Raw genomic sequence first — 21,033 nt, forward strand, 5'->3', positions numbered from 1 at the left:
TTGTTTACTACCTCCAAAACCTTCTTTGATGGGAACCAGTTTAGGACTAAACTAGGTCTACCATTTTAAACTTTTACAGATATACTTAATATTTTTGTAAGATTTTCATAGGAAATATAGTACTGGTATTCGCCCTTCAGTTTCTCTGGCAAAGTTATTTCTGAAATTAATATCCAAAGTCCCTGTAGAAACATCATTAATTCATATTGTTCATGCAGATGTATTTTATTATGTATTTTATTATGATATAATCAGTTTAGCAGTCAGATCTAAAGTAGAACATTAAAATTGCTGCACTTTTAAAATTGCACCACTTTTAAAAAATAGGCTGAATTGGCATGTGAGGAGCAAAATATCCTCTGTCTTATTTATAAAGATTATGCAGCAAGCTGTTTTGCTCCTAAAGGTATTGACTTTGCAATTTCAATGCATCCAATCTGAAATCTTCATGAGGGACTACAAATGATGGTGTTTTTACACTGAACATTTGCCCTTCTAGCCAGCAGAGACAGATCTGCCCATGGCGTGCCTCTGACAGCCCAGTTGAGACCCCTGTGCTTTCATGACTCCCACTGAAAGGAGGTTATTCCCTTACAACAATGGTAATAGAAGATGGGAAATTTGCATTAGAGAACACCATCCTAGAAAGCCAAGAAGGCTCATGCCACAATGTTTGCACAGTGTTGAAATCACGCTCTGTGAAGAGGAGCAGTGCTGCCCTTTATAGAGATACATGTGAGACAGTGTGCAGAGCCAAGTTGCGCAGGCTAGGAACATCAAACTAGGAACAGCAAATTGTTGTCCCACGGATAAGCTTCCCCCTCCTTTACAACCAAGGCCAGAAATCACAGAGCTCACACCTGGATCAATTCTTCTTGGTCGGTTTTCTGAGAAATCAGAACACTGACTTGCTGGCTCTGCAGGGATGGGCAAGAGCCTGATGCCTGGGACAGCAGCCAGACTGCATGACAGCCCAGGGCTGCCTCAAGTAAGCACTCCCTGGAAACTGGAGCACCTTGATCAAAAGGCTTCATGGAAGAACTGTGCTTTATTACATTTGCATTTATTTGTAAAGAGAGACAACAGAGCTTTTCAGTACAGGAATGGCAGCATGAAAGACAACAAGCTGTGAAATACAGGTGGATTTAAAAGCCTTCAGGGAGACCCCCAAAAAATTAATTGTCATGGAACAGAAAGGAAATAGTTCATACACATATTTAAAGTATGGATGAGGGAGAACACAAGGTAAGTGACACAGAAACATTAGATACTTGCTTACAGCATGTTCAAAGCATGCATGCAGATTAGCCTAGGGGAAAATGAGAGTGTCAGCTCATACAACTTCACAATGTACCCACAACAGTTCAGGAAGTTACTTTCTATGTTGCCCTTCTCTCACACAGCTGCTTGTCTTCCTCAGAACTTCCAATGCTATAATGGATAGCTTAGCTTGAAACACATCTCCTGCAGCAGCTAAGTTAAACCAACAGAAGTTGCACAGAATAACCAAGACTTGTTTCTACATTCCCTTTCATCAGCTCTGCTCTGATGCTTGGGAATGTGCAGATGTGCTTGCAGGAGCTCCTTAAAACAGCAGCAGTTGCTTGCTAAGTTAAAATACATCTCCATTGAAATGCACTAAGCCAAAGAAAAACAACAGTTGAAAATTAACAACCAGATGAGTTTAGCCTAAATCTTGTATATGGAAGCTTTTGTCTTCTCCCTCCTCCCTTCCCAAGGCATTTGCTAACTAGTTCCTGCTCACTTTCTTCTCTTTTTTGTTTTCACATGATGAGCCAAAGACTTTTAGAGATGCTCCAGTCATCATTTACAGCTTTCAAAATGCCTGAACCTACACAGCCTGCTGTAACTGTTACTTTAAACTAACAGGATCTTTATAAAGATTCATATGCAAAGCATTAAGTTATGGCAGAAATGTTCTGCAAATATTTATATTACTTTGCTCCTTCTCTACCACCCATCAAGTTGTGCACTTCTGCCATAACTGTGTAAAATATACCTTACTACTCAATTTACTGTAGGAAAATTAATAATAATAATAAAAAAGAGATTAAGGCTGTTACAGGAGTTCCTCTTATCTCTGCCAATACTGCATGCCAAGTGCAGTGACGCAATGGCTAGAATGCTGAGCCTTTACATTTTCGTGTTACAAAACTAATAAAATAAATCTAGTAATTTTGCTGTCTTTGAATAAACAGTATGTAGGATAACCCTGGACAAGTTTGCACATTATGAAAAGGAATAATGTGAATAATATTATGAACATAACCTCAAAGGATGCCAAAGTATTACTGTTCCTAATCTGCTGACTATAGCTGAAACACATTTCCATATTTGCTTAATATTCCTAATTTACCGTGAGAAAACCAACACCATACTGTCAAATAATTGTTTCAATACTTCAGTGGGCAAAGTAAAATGACAGGCAAAAAAAAAAACAAAAACCAAAAAAGTCCCAAAACAACAACAACAAAAGCCTCAAACATTCAGAACAAGCTATTTTCATTTTGCCTTTACATCAGCATGTCCATTGAGACAACCTGGAAGCTGGCCAACTCACAGGAAATGACTCTGGATTCTCTGTTCCTCTCATATCTGTCATTATGCAATTATATACACTGCTTCATTTTCCCTACTGAACGGTAGAGAAATTTGGTCATGTACATGTGAGAACAGATCTGGCATAACAAATTAAAGCTGCAATCCTTTATAAACGTAGAGCATCTGAAAAACCCTCAATTAGAAGAAAAAAATCCTCAAGTGTATGTTGTGGTGTGTAATGCAGCTTCCTATGACATCTCTGTGTATGTCTCTTCCTGAGGTCAGAAATATGCCTTTAAGGTTAGTATCGGCCCCACAAATACTCCTCACCTCTACAAACCATCACAATGCACTTCTCTGGGAAACAGGCTTACAGATCATCAGGGAATATTTTTCTAAGCAACAATTGCTTATTCCAAAGCTATACAGTGAATGACATTTTTAATCACAAATTAATTGATTTCTACTTACAGCTGATTACTCCAACTAATCTCTGTTCTACTTTCAGCATTCAAGGATGACAACATAATTTAACTGCAGCCATTAAACTCACCAAGTAAATCTCAATTTTTTGCTTGACTAGAAGGACAGCAAGATCTCTAATACATGCGCAAGTCAGAAAATCAAAGTAATACATCATACCTGTACACCTACATATGCCCAGCCAGTGCCAAATGCCCTTCTACTGTACTTGCTAAACATAAAAAGAACACTATGCTTCCTTTCAAGCTGAGGTAATAAAGGCTTAAGTGCTGAACTTCCTAACCCATCATCCTGGAATGCCTGCTAACGCACAACATAAATCCATGTGAAAAAGCAGAGACTACGGTTCGCAGGTTCTCAATGCTGGCACTCAATTGGCAGGACCTGTCATCTCTGTCTAGCCTGCACTTTGTGACCCTAACATTTTCTCTTCTTTCCCACCACAATTATTCTGCACTGAAGAAAAAAGGTGCAGATTACCTGTGGGCCGGGCACAGGATATGAAGAACAAAGAGTTCTTGAAATACACTTCATTCTGTCCAACAGTTTGTGGATGAACAGTCAAGGAATTAAATCAGGCTGTGAAGAATTTCAAAACACTCCCATTTTAAACTTAGAACTATAAAGAGACAAAACACAACAACCAAAACTCCCTGAAATCACAAACCGCCTTTCACAGTTACGATACCACATTAAAACAAAGAAATAAAGTTATTAGCTATAAAAAAATGTAAAATTAATATTATAAACAGACTGAGAACTGAAAGACTGAGAACTTAACAAACTCGTTGAAGGAGATGATTCAGAAGTTCTCTTGTGCACTGGACACACAATTGTGGAACACAACAGAGCCCATTCTTTTCTAATAGAAATTGATTAAAATCCAATTTTTCTTGGTCACATGAACAACCGTGTTGGGATTAAATATGATACTCCTAAAGTAAACAGTATTTGCTTCAAAATAAATACAGATTTCATTATGCAACTTTATTGCAGTAGCTACACTAAAATCAAGGTTTACATTTTCATTTCAACTGCACCTTGTAACTGGGAGAATCCAATTTAAAATAAAACATGATCTAAAGAAATACTTTTACAGCAACCACGATGTGCCAGTTACATTCCCACAGCTAAAGAAAACTGTATTTTGCTAGTTTTCTTTAGCTCACATATGTAAAGAAGTACTTCGAGAACTGACATCACTTTGTATACAATTAGAATACTTCTCAGTATACCCAACATTAAGCATTTTCTGTTGAAGACACATATCAAACTTCAAAATCATACCTCAGGACAATCACAGTAAGTGTGATTGTCTCTATGATGCAGAGTGTCAGTCCAACACTCGTCAAACAATTTTTGCTAGAACTCTGACAGAAAAATCTGTTATTCTATTTCCATATATTTTGTAGGGTAATACAAGGCAAGAGGAGTGTGTCAGAGGAAAAATTTTACCAGACAGAAAAGGCTAAATATGACTCGAGATTATCTGTTTAAAGAGCCTGAGTCACTCCCGGAAAGGACAGCATTAGGTTCAAAATGTCAAATTTACTTTATTTTCAAAGTTCAATACTTCACATTGTAAATACCTTCTTTATAACATGACTCATGTTATCTACAGATATATACTTCTGCAAAAAAAAAAAAAAAAAAAAAAAAAGACCAACTACCTATGACTAATGAAAGCCACTGAAAATAAAATATGGACGTATTTAAAGAAGTAACAACAGTCATGAACCTGGTCAGCATGCCATAAATTATTTCCAAATGTACCAACTTGAAAGTACACTTTCAGGAGCACATACCTTTTTTTTTTTTTTTTTTTGAACTATGTGCTGAAGTTTTTTCAAATGTATTTAAATTTCAAACAATTACAAAATTAAACTTACAAAATGACTGAAGTTTTCATGACTGCCTGAAAGCAATGCCACTCCTCTCAGGAAATGAGAGTTTTCTTGCAGTTCACGTGGAAGCTCTTTACAAGAAGATGTGAGCTCTCTCTCAGTTCTGTGTGACCATTTCAACACACAGTGCCTTGGTGCTGTTGATTGTACTTGTGTTTAAATGAAAGCTACAATACTTTGGGCTAGTGAGTCTCCCAGCCTTGTAATTCTCTGCTAACGGGCCAAGACTGGAATTAAAGTTCTCTGCAATAACCTTTTGAGCAGAGGCAGATAAAAGTTTTGTTCTGATGGACAGCCTGAAGAGCTTTGCACAACACTGCATTTTTCTCTCTCCTTTTCTTTTCCTCCCCAGATGCTGCTGGGCAGATGTTGATCCCTATGCTATTGCTCAGCACAAGAAGCAGGGAGTCAGCTGAAACAACGCTGTCTTACCCAGCTGAGGTAACAGATGAGGATGACATCTGTTTTGCCAAAGCTCTGGGGATGCTAGCTGGCTGGGCAGGATCTTTAGGGCTCCTGTACAGCATTTACACTTACACAAAGGGGGAAGCAACAGGGAGGTAAACTAGGTGGTAACTAATGCTATAAACTTGGTAGGCTGTCATGCATTTCAGCAGAGCTACATGTGAGTGAAGATCACTCCATCTGATTCTCTTGAGATAGGAAATCATTTTCAGTAAAGCTAATTTTCAGTAGCACTTAGTGTGAAGGTGCTCATCTCCGATCCCATGAAAGGAAAGAACTTATGTGGTTAATAACTGCATATGCCTGTAGGAATGATTTTCTCACAAAACCTATGGAGGTGGTTTTATTCCTAATACTCATACTCATGAACCACAGCAGTGCATTCCACAAGAGCCAGGCGTCACGCATTTCAGATGGGCTTTGCACTCATCAGCAATGCCACAGTTCTGCCTACAAATACTTTGTCTCCCTTTTCCGTTCATTTACCTACAGCTACAGGAACAGTCTAATTTAGCTCAACACTCATGAAGCAGAACTTCATGAGCTTTCTGCAAGTCACCCATGGTTGCAGTATCATGTACTCAAAAAAATGTTTCCAGTCATTCCCTCACTTACATATCAGGAAAAATTCCTTACCTTAGTTTGTATTTCCTTTCTTTTCTTTACTTCCTTCCCGCAGTGAAACTGAGCTTTTCTTGGATTGCTACTGTGGAAAACCAAATGCAAATGGGCTTTGTGTCTCAGCTCGAATGTGCTAAGATAACTTTACTGCTGTGCCTGCTAGAAGGGAGTTTGCAGTCATTGGTTCATTAGAAAATGAAAATTCTGACCCTTCAAAGGACTTCAAATACCTTAAAAATTAGTTTTGTATCTAAACAGAAATACAGCGCTGTAAAACAAACAAACAAACAAAAACCTCTTTACTGAAGTTCTTGAAATTATCACATTGTGTTTTCCTAGAAATCTCTATTGCTGGAAGCAACCTGTCGAAAGTTAAATCATGGAATCCTCACGAAGGACATCTAGCCACACACTGGTCAGGAAGTTCCTGTTGCAGACATTGCAAACATGAGGATGCGCTCTTTATTTCAGTCAAAACGAGACAAGGCGTTTTTGAACAGATATTCTCCTCTAGGCTCCTGAGTGACTCAGGCTCTATTCTTAATGACCAGGAATTAGGTCAGCTGCCATCCTTAAAAGTATTTGGGAGTGAGAGGGAGATAATTCAGCCAGTTCTATTTGAAGTGTTCTCTGCAACCATCCATTATATCTCATCAGCAATAAACTGTTTTCAACAGCCTGTCCTGTAATCCAACTATTTTTTCAGTCTGACTGCCCAGAAATCTATTTTCAGCATGCTCTACATTCCTTCCTACCTATTTTTGTAATAGCTGGCTACAGTTGTTTCTTATTCAACATCCAGGTAACCACTTGGAAAGTAAAGTGTTCACCAAGACTTGCTAGGATCCATCTTCCAAGCCAGACTAACTTTGCCAAAATCAGACAGATGCCTCAAGGAAACCAACTATTTGTTGCAGAAGAAGACCTAGCGATCCAAATATGAACTGTCCTAGTCTTCATTACTAAATGAAAACCATACTGCAAAACCTATCACTTTATGACAAGCTGGACTGTTATATTCTTAACACTGGCATTGTTAGCAATAAATATTCACATGACCAACATGAATGACTACATTCAACAGTCATCAAGAGCTGATTCTGTTCTTCTCAGCTGCATTGCTATCATGGTCTCTTGAAATCTACTTTCATACAAAAATATTTCTTTCACAGACTGGCTTCTAAACATTTCTGAGGAAGCCATTTACATTATGAAGAAATGAACCTGACATGTTTCCAACCTGAGAGAAAATTCAATGTAATGTTCTTCAGAAATATATTTTCTTTTGGCATCATCTTAGTCAATATTTACTTCTTAGTCAGTAAATCCACCTGTTTACTTCAAGAGATGTTAATCTCCACCCGTCAACAGCACTGTCTCTCTGTGCTAGATAAATATTTTTTTATCTGACTTTGACACAGCCTGGTTAATTTTCTTTGCTGGTACATCACTGGTGATCTCAGCACAACAAAGCAAATTCATCTCATAGTGTTACACTGAGGTCTTGTATTGTTCTGAGTATAGTTTGCAAACAAAATGTTTCAAATAGAACAGAGGCAATTGTACTGGAGAGAAACAAAAGAGCAGGAAGCACTCTAAGATGCCATGTTTACATCTTAAACAGCTCCAAATAAAAAACATCCGAACCCAAGCCGTAACATTCCCCTCCATCTTTCAACAAGTTTCTTTATGAATGACTGAACAATTTAAACCCATAAAGTTACTGCATGGCTTTTGCATTTATTTCTATACAACTTCACTACTCATCTCAAAGGGGTGACGATACCTGTTCTAAGCGAGGTGCTGCAGATGGAACCAATGATTTTATCACTGAAGCATTCTGAAAGACTGTCGCAAACAATCTAAGTGCAGTAACTGTTGATGGCAATTAAGTTAATTAATATGTTAACTCATCCTCCATCACATTTTCCTTCTAATAATATTGTTTCAAAAATCAAAGAGGTTAATAAAAAGGGATACTGGGAAATACTAATTTTAAACATTATGAATATGATTAACTAAGAATTATAATATTAAACATCTAATCAAAGGAAAAATTTCTCTTTTCTCTTGAATTATTCTAATTCATACATACAAATATTTTATGTTATCACAAGGACAATGCTATAAATCTGCAATAAATTTACTGATCTCAGAAGAATTATTTTACACCCCTGCAACTGAAAACCAAGAAGTCTCATTTGCTTTATGAGCAAGAGAAATGGGAGCTATTAAACAATACACACACACTATCAAAAGTAGTTTGCTTTGGAACAGCAGCACTTAAAGGAGCAAGGCTCTGATTTACTGTTGTTCTGATTTTTTCTTTTATAATGGGTTATCCCGTTTTGTAAACACAATTTGTCACCAACACCAGCCAGAGTTCTCTGTAACTACTTTTTGCCTTTCTTTCAGATCTGTTATTCCTGCTGAGAGAATCTACTAAAGAAGAATTTTTCATACTGACACCAACTGTAGTCTTGCTGTGAATAACCACATTCCCATAAAAATCATTCCATTTATTGCAAAGTTGTTGGCAGACCATAGGAATAATAGTCAACTCAGGAAACCTTTTATCCTGAAATCACATAGTTTAACCCCTTACGTGATCATATGAAGTTTATATATAAAAGCTGTATTACCAAAGTGCTTGTTTAATGCTCTAGCCAAACCATTTTTGTTGCTGGCAAGCTTTTAAAATAATGTTTTCACAGTATTTTTTTAATTAAAAAAAAAAAGACATGCAGAATAAACCAAGCAGTATTCATTTTTTTCTTAATATACAAGGTTATATTTAAAATTATAGAGTCTTTCCACCCTTTTTCAACTCTTACTTGTAAATAATTAGAGCTGAATTTTTACTTCATTCGTTTGGACAAGTCCAATGGGACAAATCCATAATGGGATTTTTGGATCTGTAAACCTATTTTTAAGAAATATATACACCTTTTTTTCCCCAATAAACAAGTATTGGAATATTTTAAACTCTTCAGTTAGAGAAAATTCTTAGAAAATTGTAATTGTTGCTGCAGTTGGCTCTCCTCCATTCCCAGCAAAGTTAGGGAACAAGTTATTCCCCTGTGTATCCAGACTTTACATTTGCAATGCGAATATGTAAAATATGTGAAAGAAAAAGAGGAGATCCTTTAACTGATTGAAAAGATTTTCTACAGTTCAGAAAGGATCATTTGCTTAGCTATATCTAATCTTTCTTGTGGCAAGAGTATTTCAGCTAAGCTTAGCATTCATGTCAGCAGTCAGCATGTCAGTATTCTGCTGTCATTGAACATTTAAGAGCTATAACTTCACAGCTGCACAGTACTTCGGGTAACGTTCAGAAACATAGCAGTGACTGCCTGGGCTGTTCAGGTCTGACTGAGCAAGGATCATGGAAAAAATAAAGCAAAAACTTTGTTACCTCAATAACTTACTGTTTCTTTTGTTAAGCTTTCCATTTACATTTCTGAAATCCTCTTTAAATACTCACACTTTAACACATTACAGCCGTGTTAGCTCATTTCAGAACTGCCCAGCTTCCTGACCATATCTAAAGACAAACTTTCAAAATAAAATTAACAGAAGTCAAACTTTATTTTAAAACACAGAAAAATAGAAGTGATACTGCAGTAAGTGAAGGGAGCGTTCTCCTCCCCCCTTTCTTTAAAGTTTCATTAGACCATTGAACTGGATGAAATTCAGATAGAGGCCTTATTGTAACCACACTGAAACAGTAGAAATCTCCTGAGACCATGAAACTCAAACATTTTGGGAACCGACTTCAAGCACTCCTTTCGTGCTTTTTAAAAGAAAATGAATGAAAGACGTTTCTTAATTTTTATCCCTGTAACAACATTTGAATATGATTTAAAAAAAAAAAAAAGCACAAACAAATCTGTTTAAAATACACACGTGCAGATCTTCTTACAATTTCAACTACAGTCATAGTTGTCATAAGTAAACAGCCCAGCACAAACTGCATGATATCTCTCAAGACACCAGACGACTGCAGTGGTTACATTACAAATTCATGCTAAAACTACACTGAGGTTGATAGAAACAACCTCCCATGCAAACTGCTGATACGGTTTCAAATATTTGTATTTATGTGAAGATTGGCTACTGTGCTCTCAGTCTGAAAAATGGCATGTAAAACCAGCTTTCCTAAAATTCTTCAGAGACTAAGCCACTTAAAACATCAACTCAAATAATGCAAACCTGAGGTTTGCTGTTTTAGATGGTACCCAAATCAACAAGGAGATAATTTTTTGAAAGAAACTACTATGTACTTTCTCTAGTTTATCTTCTGTGCACTTTAAAAGTTCACTTATGGTTGGGGAAGAAAAGAAAAAAAGAAAAAGGTTTGCTTGCAAGTGGTGGAATCAGCATAAATTAACTGTATTACATGATCAGAAAGTGTGGACTGGGAAAGATATTTGAGTGTAAATTAATATTGAAATTCTCTAGAATAATTTTCTCTACAGTGTTTGCAGCTGCACCAGGGATGTGACTGGCTGTATGAGATTTTACACATCTGTCAGCTAAACCAGAAATCCAAACACAGAAACTACTGGTCAGGAGTATCATTTGTATTTGTGAGATTTTATTTAGATTTTTTGCTTATTAAGCAATAATGGATTACTTCAGGAGCTTATGAACGTGTTATGAATCAGTCATAACTAGAGAATGTACAGCTATAGTAGTAGACAGATTTTTGTTCCAGTGATATGCATAATGTTTAGAGAAAATGTAAAAAACATTTTATTCACATCAGTTCTCTGAAATACTAGAAGCTGAAAAGTGTCCACAAAAGTCTAAGTGGAAATCAATATATTAATTAATAGCAACATTAACTGCTTTTACCATTAGCAGCAACTATGTACTCATTCATTTGGCATCAATTTCTATTATTTCAGACTTCTGGGATGTGTTAGATAATAAAAAGAGCCTATAAAAATCTGAAATGACACTTCTAGCACTAAAAGGCCTTCTGGATGAATCCCCGAAGAACTATTACCTGGTTTTGGAACCAACATGCTGAACCATCACACAGCGTATCATGTTTGTGCTTATGGCAAGGTCTGCTTTGGCAGAAGAAGCTCTGTAGCAAGTAGCAGGGATGCTGCAATCTTTCAAAAGGAAGAATTCGCTAAAGGCAAGAGTTTATATGGGTCAACAATGTAGCAAGTCAGTGTTTTGAAATCTGATAATGGATTATCTACAAAAGCAAGTTGTTGACTGAACAGTCGCTTCATTGCCTTTGAGCCTTAGGCTTTTTTAGAAAAATTTGTTCCGTTATTTATTATAGGAGAATTTTTAAAGTACTGTGACATCATTATTAGATAAGAAATTGTACGTTGTCCTTCAGAGGACAGAAACTAATGTTTCTAATGCTTTTCTTGCAATGAAAGTTGCCAAACCCAGGGCTGGTCTGTGATTCCAGTAACGGACCCTGCCTATACACTGCTTTAACGCTGATAATCACATTGACTTCCAGGTACCTTACTGCTGCCCTTCAGTACAAAATCTCCTGGCAAGTGCTTGCAACTGTTTCCTCAGAACCAAGCTATCATGGGCAGGCACTACTGCAGCCACAAAAAGCAGGTCAAAATTAGACATTTTGTTTCCTGAAAGGGCACAAGAAATTTAATTCTTTTACTTGAAGGAAGACATCTGAATATGCAATTTGGGCAAAACATTTTGTTATCTGGTAAAAATTACTTAATACTACTAAGAATTAATTTGTTGCCACTCACAAATCTAATCAGCACGTACGCCACCAAAATATGCTATACTGGGCAATTTGCATACCAATGCATTTCATCTCTATACGTGTCTAACTAATGTTTAGCTCATTTGTATTGCAGCAGTACCTAGACATCACAAACAGAAGCTGCGCTACAAGATGGTAGAGTACATGGATTTCATTCTGATTACCAGTCCACAAACAGAGACACTAAAACACTGCAGTCATTGGTGAAAACAGATAGCCTTCTACTCTAAACACATTTTTGTCCCTCTTGCTTAAAGAAATGAACTTGAATTTGAAATGTATGATAGCTTGAACTTGAACAACTGCAATTTACCAAAATAACAAATAAATAATTAAAAAAAAAATACAACCAAAACCAAATCCACTGGAAAAGTTTTCTTGGAAAACTATCTGCTATTCCCCCCACCTCCCCCCTTTTTTTTTTTTTTTAACATCATTTGAATACATTCATTTTTCTCACCATATCAGCAGAGAGTATGTGTTTGCTGGAGTATTTCTAGTAAGACATTAAAGAGACCAAGCAGAAGGATTGTTAGAGAGTCAGCAACAACTGATACAATGCAACAATACAATAAGCAGCAAATACTGCAACCACCAGACTCAGCTGTGCCCTTTTCCTGTGTCCTTTCCCTCTTGAGTTCTTTCTGATAGAATAATCACCCTTGTATCTGTAGATTCCATCCTTATCATCCTCCTTATCTTCAGACAAAGAGATTCACGCATGCAAAGTAGTGGCAACCACAAAAACAAACCTCATGCTGCTGCATTCTACACAAAAATGTATGCAAAATAAGAACAACCAAAAGCTGCTTTTTAATAATATCAGCAAAAGCTTATCTTCTAAACATACAGTATAAAGCATCGCTTCAACCACAAAACAATTTTGATCTGATTTCTTTTATGCAGGGGAGCTGAGCAAGTTTTTCCATGATGATCATGCCTTGCCAATCCTCCTTCTCCACTTCTTCACTCTGCCTGCTTCTGCCAACTCCCACCTCTGCCTAACTTTATCATGTTTCAACCTAGGCAACATCAGACCTGACACACTTGTTCAAAGCTGGCTTTGTGATTTGGTCACAAGGTATGAGGGATTAAATGATGGACTCTGCTGGACTTTCCTGAAAAGAGTGCAGCGGAAAGCCACAAAGATGATAAAGGGCCTACAGCATCTCTCCTGTGAGGAAAGGCTGAGTGACCTGGGTTTGTTCAGTCTTAAGGAAAGAAGACTGAGAGATGATCTTATTAATGTTTACAAATACCTTAAGTGTGGGAGTCAAAGGGACATGGCCAACCTCTTTTCAGCAGTCTGTGGGGATGGGACAAGGGGAAATGGCCATAAACTGGAGCATAGGAAGTTCTGTACCAACATGCAAAGGAACTTCTTCACAGTAAGGCTGATGGAGCACTGGAACAGGCTGCCCAGGGAGGTTGTGTAGTCTCCTCTGGAGACATTCAGGACTCTCCTGGATGCCTACCTGCGCAGCCTGCTGTAGAGGGACTGCTTTGCAGGGGGGTTGGAATTAATGATCTCTAGAGGTCCCTTCCAGCCCCTATAATTTTGTGATTCTGTGGATTTTGTGACTTCCAACTGCTAATCATGGGCAACCTGTCTTCTCAGCTTGCTCTGGAGCTCACTCAAAGCCTGCACTTGAAGGCTGGCTTGCATCCAAGCAGTTCTCTTCCTTGACTCTAGGAACAGATGTGCTAAAAATGTCTTGAGAAAAAACAGTGTTTTACCCTCCAGTCGTCATGGTTCTTTCAGATGTGCAGTAACCTGCACACAATAAGTCTGATGAATGTTATTATTCAATAATGTGTATTATCATAATGTCTACAATCCCAAATTATGCTTCAGAGTGCTACTGTGATAAGTTACCAGCCTGGATCTGTGGTATATTAAAGTCTCAGGTCTGAGGGGAAGTAGTTTCCCTTTCTCCTTCAGATTAAAGAACCACAACATATGGCATTATTGCTTCAAAGGCATTCCTGCAGGGCACTGCATGGTACGCTGGGGACATATCTGTATGCATGGTCACTGAAGGACCTGGGAGCAAAGTCACTTAGTCTCCCGTGGTGTTACTGAAAGACCTACAAAGGAGAAAATTCTCAGATCGAAGAAGAATATACATCCCTGTCATGAAGAAAAGGTCTCCTTGAAGCTCAGAAATGATTTATATAGTGCATATGTTTCCAACAGCAGGGAGGCAGCCTCGTTTCACCTGTAAGAACTGAAGGCAAGGGCCAAAGAGGGACTAATTTTTGGAGAAGTTTTATTCTGGGATTGCACTTCATGTTTGCTGTGAGAGATTTTACCTGTTCGCTTTCTTAGGCCTGAGCTCTTGTAATTCTTCAGGGTTTAGTGTCAGCACAATCTATAATTATTTTTTGCTTCTAATTGGGAAAAGCATCTATGCAATTAAGTCTCAGTGTTTCAGGAGAGCTGGGTATGCTATCTTATGTTTAAAACGTAGGATCTGTAAAATGTTCAATTCAACTTTATTAAAGCCTAACAGGGACCGATGAAGTAGTAGAGCCTGGGGGACTTCCTAAAGCATGCGACTGCAGCAGAAAAGAGGCCAGAGAGGAGCTGGGGGCTGCCTGACACAGATGGGGGAAGGCAGCACTGCAGATCCAACAGCCTTGGCTCTGAGCACATCATAGAAACCCCATGCAAAACCAACGTGGGCAACTTTCTGGAGGGTCAGTGCACAGTAATATGACTTAAACTTTCCTTAATCTGAAGTAGTGAAAAATTTGTATTGTAACCATAAAAAGATTACACTGCTCTTTTTGTCACACAGAAAGGACTATGCTCTCAATATGAGTCAGAAAGACAATAATTAATATCCAGGAACCGAGAAGTTAAAATAAATCCCCATTGCAGTGACAAGCTTTCACCTATCCCACGGTCCTTACTTATTCTTTCTTTTTATTGTCATAGTGGCAAATGTAAGGAAAAAAAAGGAAACAAATAATAGTCATTGAACAACAGTATTGCCTGACAGCATTCTCTTTTATTAGTAAGAAAAATACGTCAACTAAAATTGCTTAGAATCTTGTAACATACTGCCACTCATCATAAATGGCAGTTATGCATATATCATCACTTTGCATACAGAGCCTTCACAAACAAAAGTGAATTGTGAGGCCAGGAGTGTGCAGGACGTGTTCTTCACTGATGAAAAAAAAAGGATGCTAACCATCATTACTGTGCCCTTATACATGCATTCATTTCTTAGGGCACCAAAATATTTTTTTAATAGTTTCATAACTTATAAAACCTTATTTTGAGTTCACCCACAAAACCTGAAATGAACAAACAGTAATAAAAAGCCTACAATAGAAGAACAAATAATCCTGACAAAAATCTCCAAATAATTGGACTTTATTTTAATAAAATGTAACACTTAAAAAAATTATCTTACGTATAAGAAGCATTAGATAAGATTAAAAAATAAGGCTTCAAGTGCTCGTAGAACGAATAAATTGACATTTCCAGATTCAATAAATAGAATTATAACTCTCTAAATCTACAGATCTAATGAGATAGAATCATCTTAGAATCAAGTTTGCAAAACCTGAATTCACTTTTTGAAATAGGACATTCATAATCAGTCACAACCACCAATTTTTCAGCATACCTAGCTATAATGTGCACTTAATATGTCAAAGAAATGAAAAATCTAATCTTTTAAGAGGATCAGCATACATACAGAAATGTATACAATCTTTAAAGATGTGATAGGTAGATGTCACATTTCAGTCCTATCATCAGCTTCTTAATTTCCCTAAAACACTTGAGCATACATTCTAAAATACCTAATATGCGTAATTGCTCCATACATGCCATTAAAATATTATACCTTATTATCCCTATCACAACATAATCAGCATGTAAAAATCAGACATTCTTTCCTGATGAGATAATTTTGGTTCTCTTGAGAGCTCTACATCAATGTATTTTTTCCCTCCTGTGCACAATTAAAATTCTACTATGGAATAGAATATTACATGCTTAAATAATGATTTTCAATACTGAAAACTCGAACTTTTATTATGGAGCCTAAATGCAGACTTCAAAATATAAATTTTGGAAATACTGCACTTATTTTCTAATGTTTGGCCTTGTATGGTTCTATAATACCACCACAAAATTACTGTTAATTCAGTAAATCATTGCTTTTGATGGTCCTTAGATCAAATTATACATTAGTAACAATATTTTATTTTCAATGTGTTAAAATACTTGTCATATATCTTTAATATTAGATTTTATAAATGTTCAAATTATCTGTATCAGTTTGGAAGCAATTACAAAAAATGTTTGCATATAGTGAAGCAAATGAGCCATCTCTCTTTCTGAAGAAATGATCTAAGAACAAAGACAGCAATCACTAATTGTAAATCCAAGTACAACTCACACACTAATAAGAAGAATATTGTCTTTAGAGCTAGACAGTGCAATCACAAAGAACCTTTTCATTGAATTTAAAAAAAATACCAATAACAAACGGTATTATTAATATTGTTGTTATTACCTAAAAACCAATATATAGGAAACTAGCTGACTCATTTACCTCTCTGAATTCCATACTGAATTAGAGTGATTACGCTGAAGTTTTCAATGTTACTAGTACACATTGGCATTGATTCACTTCATACAAACTAAAAAAATTGCTGAGATTTAGAGCTTCACCTAATAAAATCATGGAAATCTCTAGGCTTAGATTTGAAAAGTCAGTTAGGTAACACAAATCAAGTGCTCCTTTGGAAATCATGACTGCAACTATGTCCTTTGCATTTAAAATGTAAATCATGCCTGATGCAGTTTTCAATAAGAAATACATTCCCCTCAACTTGGATGACAAGAGAACTGTTCTGATTAGAGCTTTCTGGAAAGCACTGGATGAACTTGTGGTATCTGGAAAAATGTGCATCATAGGCCAAAGTTATGATAGATGATTGCCTGCCTGAAAACCCAGCCTTTCTGTATGTCAGGAACAGCTCTCTCTGAGTCTGGGTGAGGAAAGCATGAGCTTTCAGGTTCCAGCTTTGGATTATGTCTAGACCCAAAGATGTTTCTCTGCTGTGAGTCAGGCATGCTCCAGATCCCAGTTTGCCTTTCTTCATACTCTTTTCAGTCGAGAATGCCCGGTTTCTGTGGCTCACCGTAGCTGCTTACAGACCTCTCAATCAAAGCCCAGTCTCACATACATGAACTAGAAGCCTTAGCCCTGAGCAAGGACACCAAGAGACATTCCAAACTCATTCCTTCGACAGCAAGAACAGATGCTTTAAGTCTGGGCACAGCCAAGCCAAAACACTTTTGATGGAATACTATCAAAGTATTGGGAGCCTGAACTTCCAGACCACCAAGCCTGAGGCCACAGACCTTGGGAGCCACAGAGACCCTGCTAATAATGGAGACACTCAATGACAAACTGAAGGTCCTGGAGGAAATGCCCCTTCATGGACAACATTCGCATATGGAATTTTAAGAGAAACCACTTTTCTACAGGGAAGTCCAAAGAACAAAGTTCATCCTCTAAGCTTCTTGCTTCTGTGAGTTATCTGATTCAACTGTTTTTTTCATATTTCAAAATTCTTCAGTGAATAAACTGTTGTATTGTACTGTCAAGAGTAACTTGCCAACTATCAGAAGATAATCTGCTATCCCTAATATTTAGTTGGTTAACTTCCATTAAAGTCACTGACACATACCAAGCTGAGACTATTAAGCATCTGGCTATGTATAGCAAATGAAACACTGAACTTTATTAAATATGCTGCTAAGATATAGCAGTACTTCAATTTTCTGCTCTGGATAAATTGAAATATATCTAGAAATCAGAAACAGATTTGGAAAACAAGTAGCATTGTTATACTTTTCAACAAATCTGAAAAATTAATCCTATGCATGTAACTCACTAATTACATTTCTTGTATCCAAAACAGTATCATCTTTACATAAAGTTACCTCAATGAAAGAAATCAATACTTGAAAATGTAAAGAAATCATCTATTTTATCACAAGTATAAAAATAAATACTCCACTAAGGAATGGAAGAAGGAATAAAACACATTTAAATAATTTCATTACATTGAAAGATGCCAAATCATCTGTGAGTGGTTTCTTTTTAGATGAAAAGAAATCAAAATATAGGACAGATGTTGGACAAACCACATTTGAGGTCTATCACACACTGGCATTTTTCAAATGATTTTGGCTCATCTATTAAATAAGGTGTATTTTGCTTGATTTTGAAAAGGGAAACATCAGGAAATATTTAAAGGCCAATTGCTGCCAATTAACTTTGATCAGCAAATGTTGCATTTGAATCCTTTAGATTCTTTTGCCTGTCTGGAATAACACACTATTCTAAAATCTAGCAAAACAACAACCTGATGATTAATGTGTGTTGGCAGCCCCACCACAAGCTTGCTTAACAGTTGGATTTTAAATAAACAGCTGTCTTCATTATGATGGGAAAGAAATCTGACTGTTTTCATGTTTTCTTGTTATTAAAATATGATCAGAAATGGCTTTTTCCCTTTTAAGACGAAACAGCCAGGCACTATGGTGACAGTCTCTTTCAGCAGTTTGGATAGTTTCAGAGCAATTTCACAAGAATTGCCAAACCAGACTCTATATAGGCTGAAAAAGCCCTTGGCATGTTGACACCAACTCCTCACAGCACACTGCAAGGGGGGGGCATGAGCGGCAGAGAAACCCTAGCACATAACAAATGGACCTGCCACTGGGAAGGATTGAAACCCAGAGCGATAGGCCACTGAGATGGACAACATATGCAACATTAATGATTTCCCTCGGGTTTAAGGTAATCCTTTCCCACAGTAAGATATAAGTAAGAAATCTTTACCCAGCCATTAATTGTTTATAGAAGCTGAAGTTTAATATTTAATGATCTACGTAGCCTATTGCATTCTAGTATTTATAGATGCTTTCTGTGCATCTATAAATCCTAGAAGTGTGCATCCACTTCTAGAACTAGTCTACTGTGGTCATAAATACAAAGACCTGTGAGGGAAAAAAAAGTGCCTAGAACTTCTACTACTGCAACCTTTGAATGCCAGCACATTTAGTGTAGATATCTTCGTAAGTTTCAATGACTAAACTATGCAGATTTTTCTAAGTGGTTCCATACTAAAACTCTGAAGCCAAAAATAATTGCCAAGCCATCTAATAACAAGTAAAAGTAGACAAATGTTAACAAACCTCTGTGTTTTAAAATAACGAACACTTACTTCTAAATCATTAAAGAATAGATGCGTGTCTGCCAAATTGAAAATCATCTCTTCCATTCGAAGTCCAAGAGACACTGAGGTGGGTGGATCCTTAAAGAAGAAATTAAGAGTGTACTGTCAATACCATGCATAACATGGTACATGCTACATTCTACGTAGTAGAATACAAATGACAAGAACTGTTTTTCAAGATTATCTAATGCATGAAATGTAATATCCATGTGTTTGATTTCATTTCAACTACTATTTAATCCCATAGCCAGGATTAAAGTAATCCTCAAACTATGTCTTTAACGTGACTAATACCATGATTCTGCAGTAAGACTTCTGTGGCCACAATTGTGTTCACACACTCTTATGTCACCCTTGCACATCCATACATGGACTTATGCTGGATTCCACCAGTAGCAAATGCATTTTTCCCTACAATTCTACAGACTTTGCTACTGCTTACAAATTTTACAATAACTGAGGACAAGATAATGTTATCATTGTTGAAAATAAACAGACACCAGTCACGAATGAAAGGATTTGGTCCTTGGAATACCTAGTGACTTTAAAGCAGATCACTATTAATATTTTATTTACAAATGGCAGATTTATTTAAAATCACTCCTTGATTCTCCACAAAAGCACACTTTGATTATGCTCTCTGTTGGGCCCACCCATACTGAGTGAACAAATCTATTGTTTGTTATTAATACATAACACACTTTAACTTCTCTACTGAAATTACCATAACAACTTATTCCTTACTGAGCTAATAAACTCAAAAAGCATGTTCAGCACTGTGGTTATCAAATGCATTACAGATGTTTGTCTTGTTTTGATTTTTTTTTTGTATGTTTTATGTATTTTCAATCTGAAAAATTTGAGAAGAATGTCTAATACATGTATTTGATACACAATTTCTCATTTATAGTGCCAAGTATATCCAACCACACAGAAGCACAAGTTTGAAAGAACATGTATTATCTCACAACACCTTCTTTTATTTTATTTATTTTATTTTATTATTACCAATATTAGTTTGTTAGGAATTTATTTTAAATAAAACTACAGAAGTGACAGAACAAACTTTACTTAAAATAAGTTAATGTTCTAAAACTGATGACAACTCGAGTTAATACCAAAAGATGTGGTCCCTACTTTCTTTTTCCACCTCTCAATCAAATTAATAGATGTTTCAACGTGATCTCTGAACTTTCAAACATTTTTCTGTAACTGCTGGTCAAAAGGTAAAATGTGTCAGTAGCAAACAGTTGGAAAAGAATGGCAGTCTATCAGCCTGTCTACCTTCTGGAAAAACCAAAACAACTAAAACAACCAGCAGAAAGAAATGAGTTTTTTGGAAAGAAGCATTTAGAAACTAAGCTATATGGAATACACAAAACATCTGAAAATTCTGAATTTCCATAGGCTAAGAGTAAATAAGTTTTCTAGCATCAAAAAAATAGCCCTCAAAAATGGAACACCAGAAAATGCATTATGCCATTTTGATCATTATAATGACATTGTCCTTAAAATTAGTCTTCTATTAAAAAAAAAAAGAGTATTTGGTTTCCTAATTAAAAATGGAACTACTTGAAAAAATAAGCAAACTTATTCTGCCTTTTTATTTTACTACTGCCCCACAAGTCTTCTCTTATTTTATTTCTGGAGCAGGAAAGGTGGAAGGCAGGTTATGTGCTCTCCCTAGATAGGCCTGAGGCTACATTTACCTCTCACATTCCTGCCTATCTTTGAGTCTAACTACAACACTGCTTTTCTTCACAGCTCCTCATCCCCTTTTTAAACCAAGCAAGTATTTCCGTTCTTCCTGAGCACAACTAGAAGTCATACCACAGAATGCTTTTCTCTAATTAACAGAAGGAGTTAAATGCATTACTAAGGGGTCTAGCATGCAAATAAAGATTGCTAGCTACATCTTAATTATCAAGTGATAATGTAACATTTTACAAT

At 36.5% G+C, this 21,033-nt stretch overlaps 1 protein-coding gene across 21 annotated transcripts in view; it reads right to left on the reverse strand.

Moving 5' to 3' along the window:
• Positions 1-21,033, reverse strand: part of EYA1 (EYA transcriptional coactivator and phosphatase 1) — a 159,967-nt gene that overhangs the window by 16,162 nt on the left and 122,772 nt on the right. For 19 of the 21 annotated variants that reach the window (XM_085221271.1, XM_085221261.1, XM_085221251.1 and 16 more), the window contains one exon: positions 19,072-19,161. The exons of the other annotated variants lie outside the window; for them this stretch is intronic. In XM_085221271.1, coding sequence (XP_085077397.1) covers positions 19,072-19,161 — 90 coding nt within the window. The remainder of the gene's footprint in view (positions 1-19,071; positions 19,162-21,033) is intronic. 21 annotated transcript variants of the gene reach the window in all.

The sequence above is a fragment of the Meleagris gallopavo genome, chromosome 3, assembly GCF_905368555.1.
Source record: "Meleagris gallopavo chromosome 3, MGAL_WU_HG_1.1, whole genome shotgun sequence".
In the NCBI taxonomy this organism is placed as follows: Eukaryota; Metazoa; Chordata; class Aves; order Galliformes; family Phasianidae; genus Meleagris; species Meleagris gallopavo.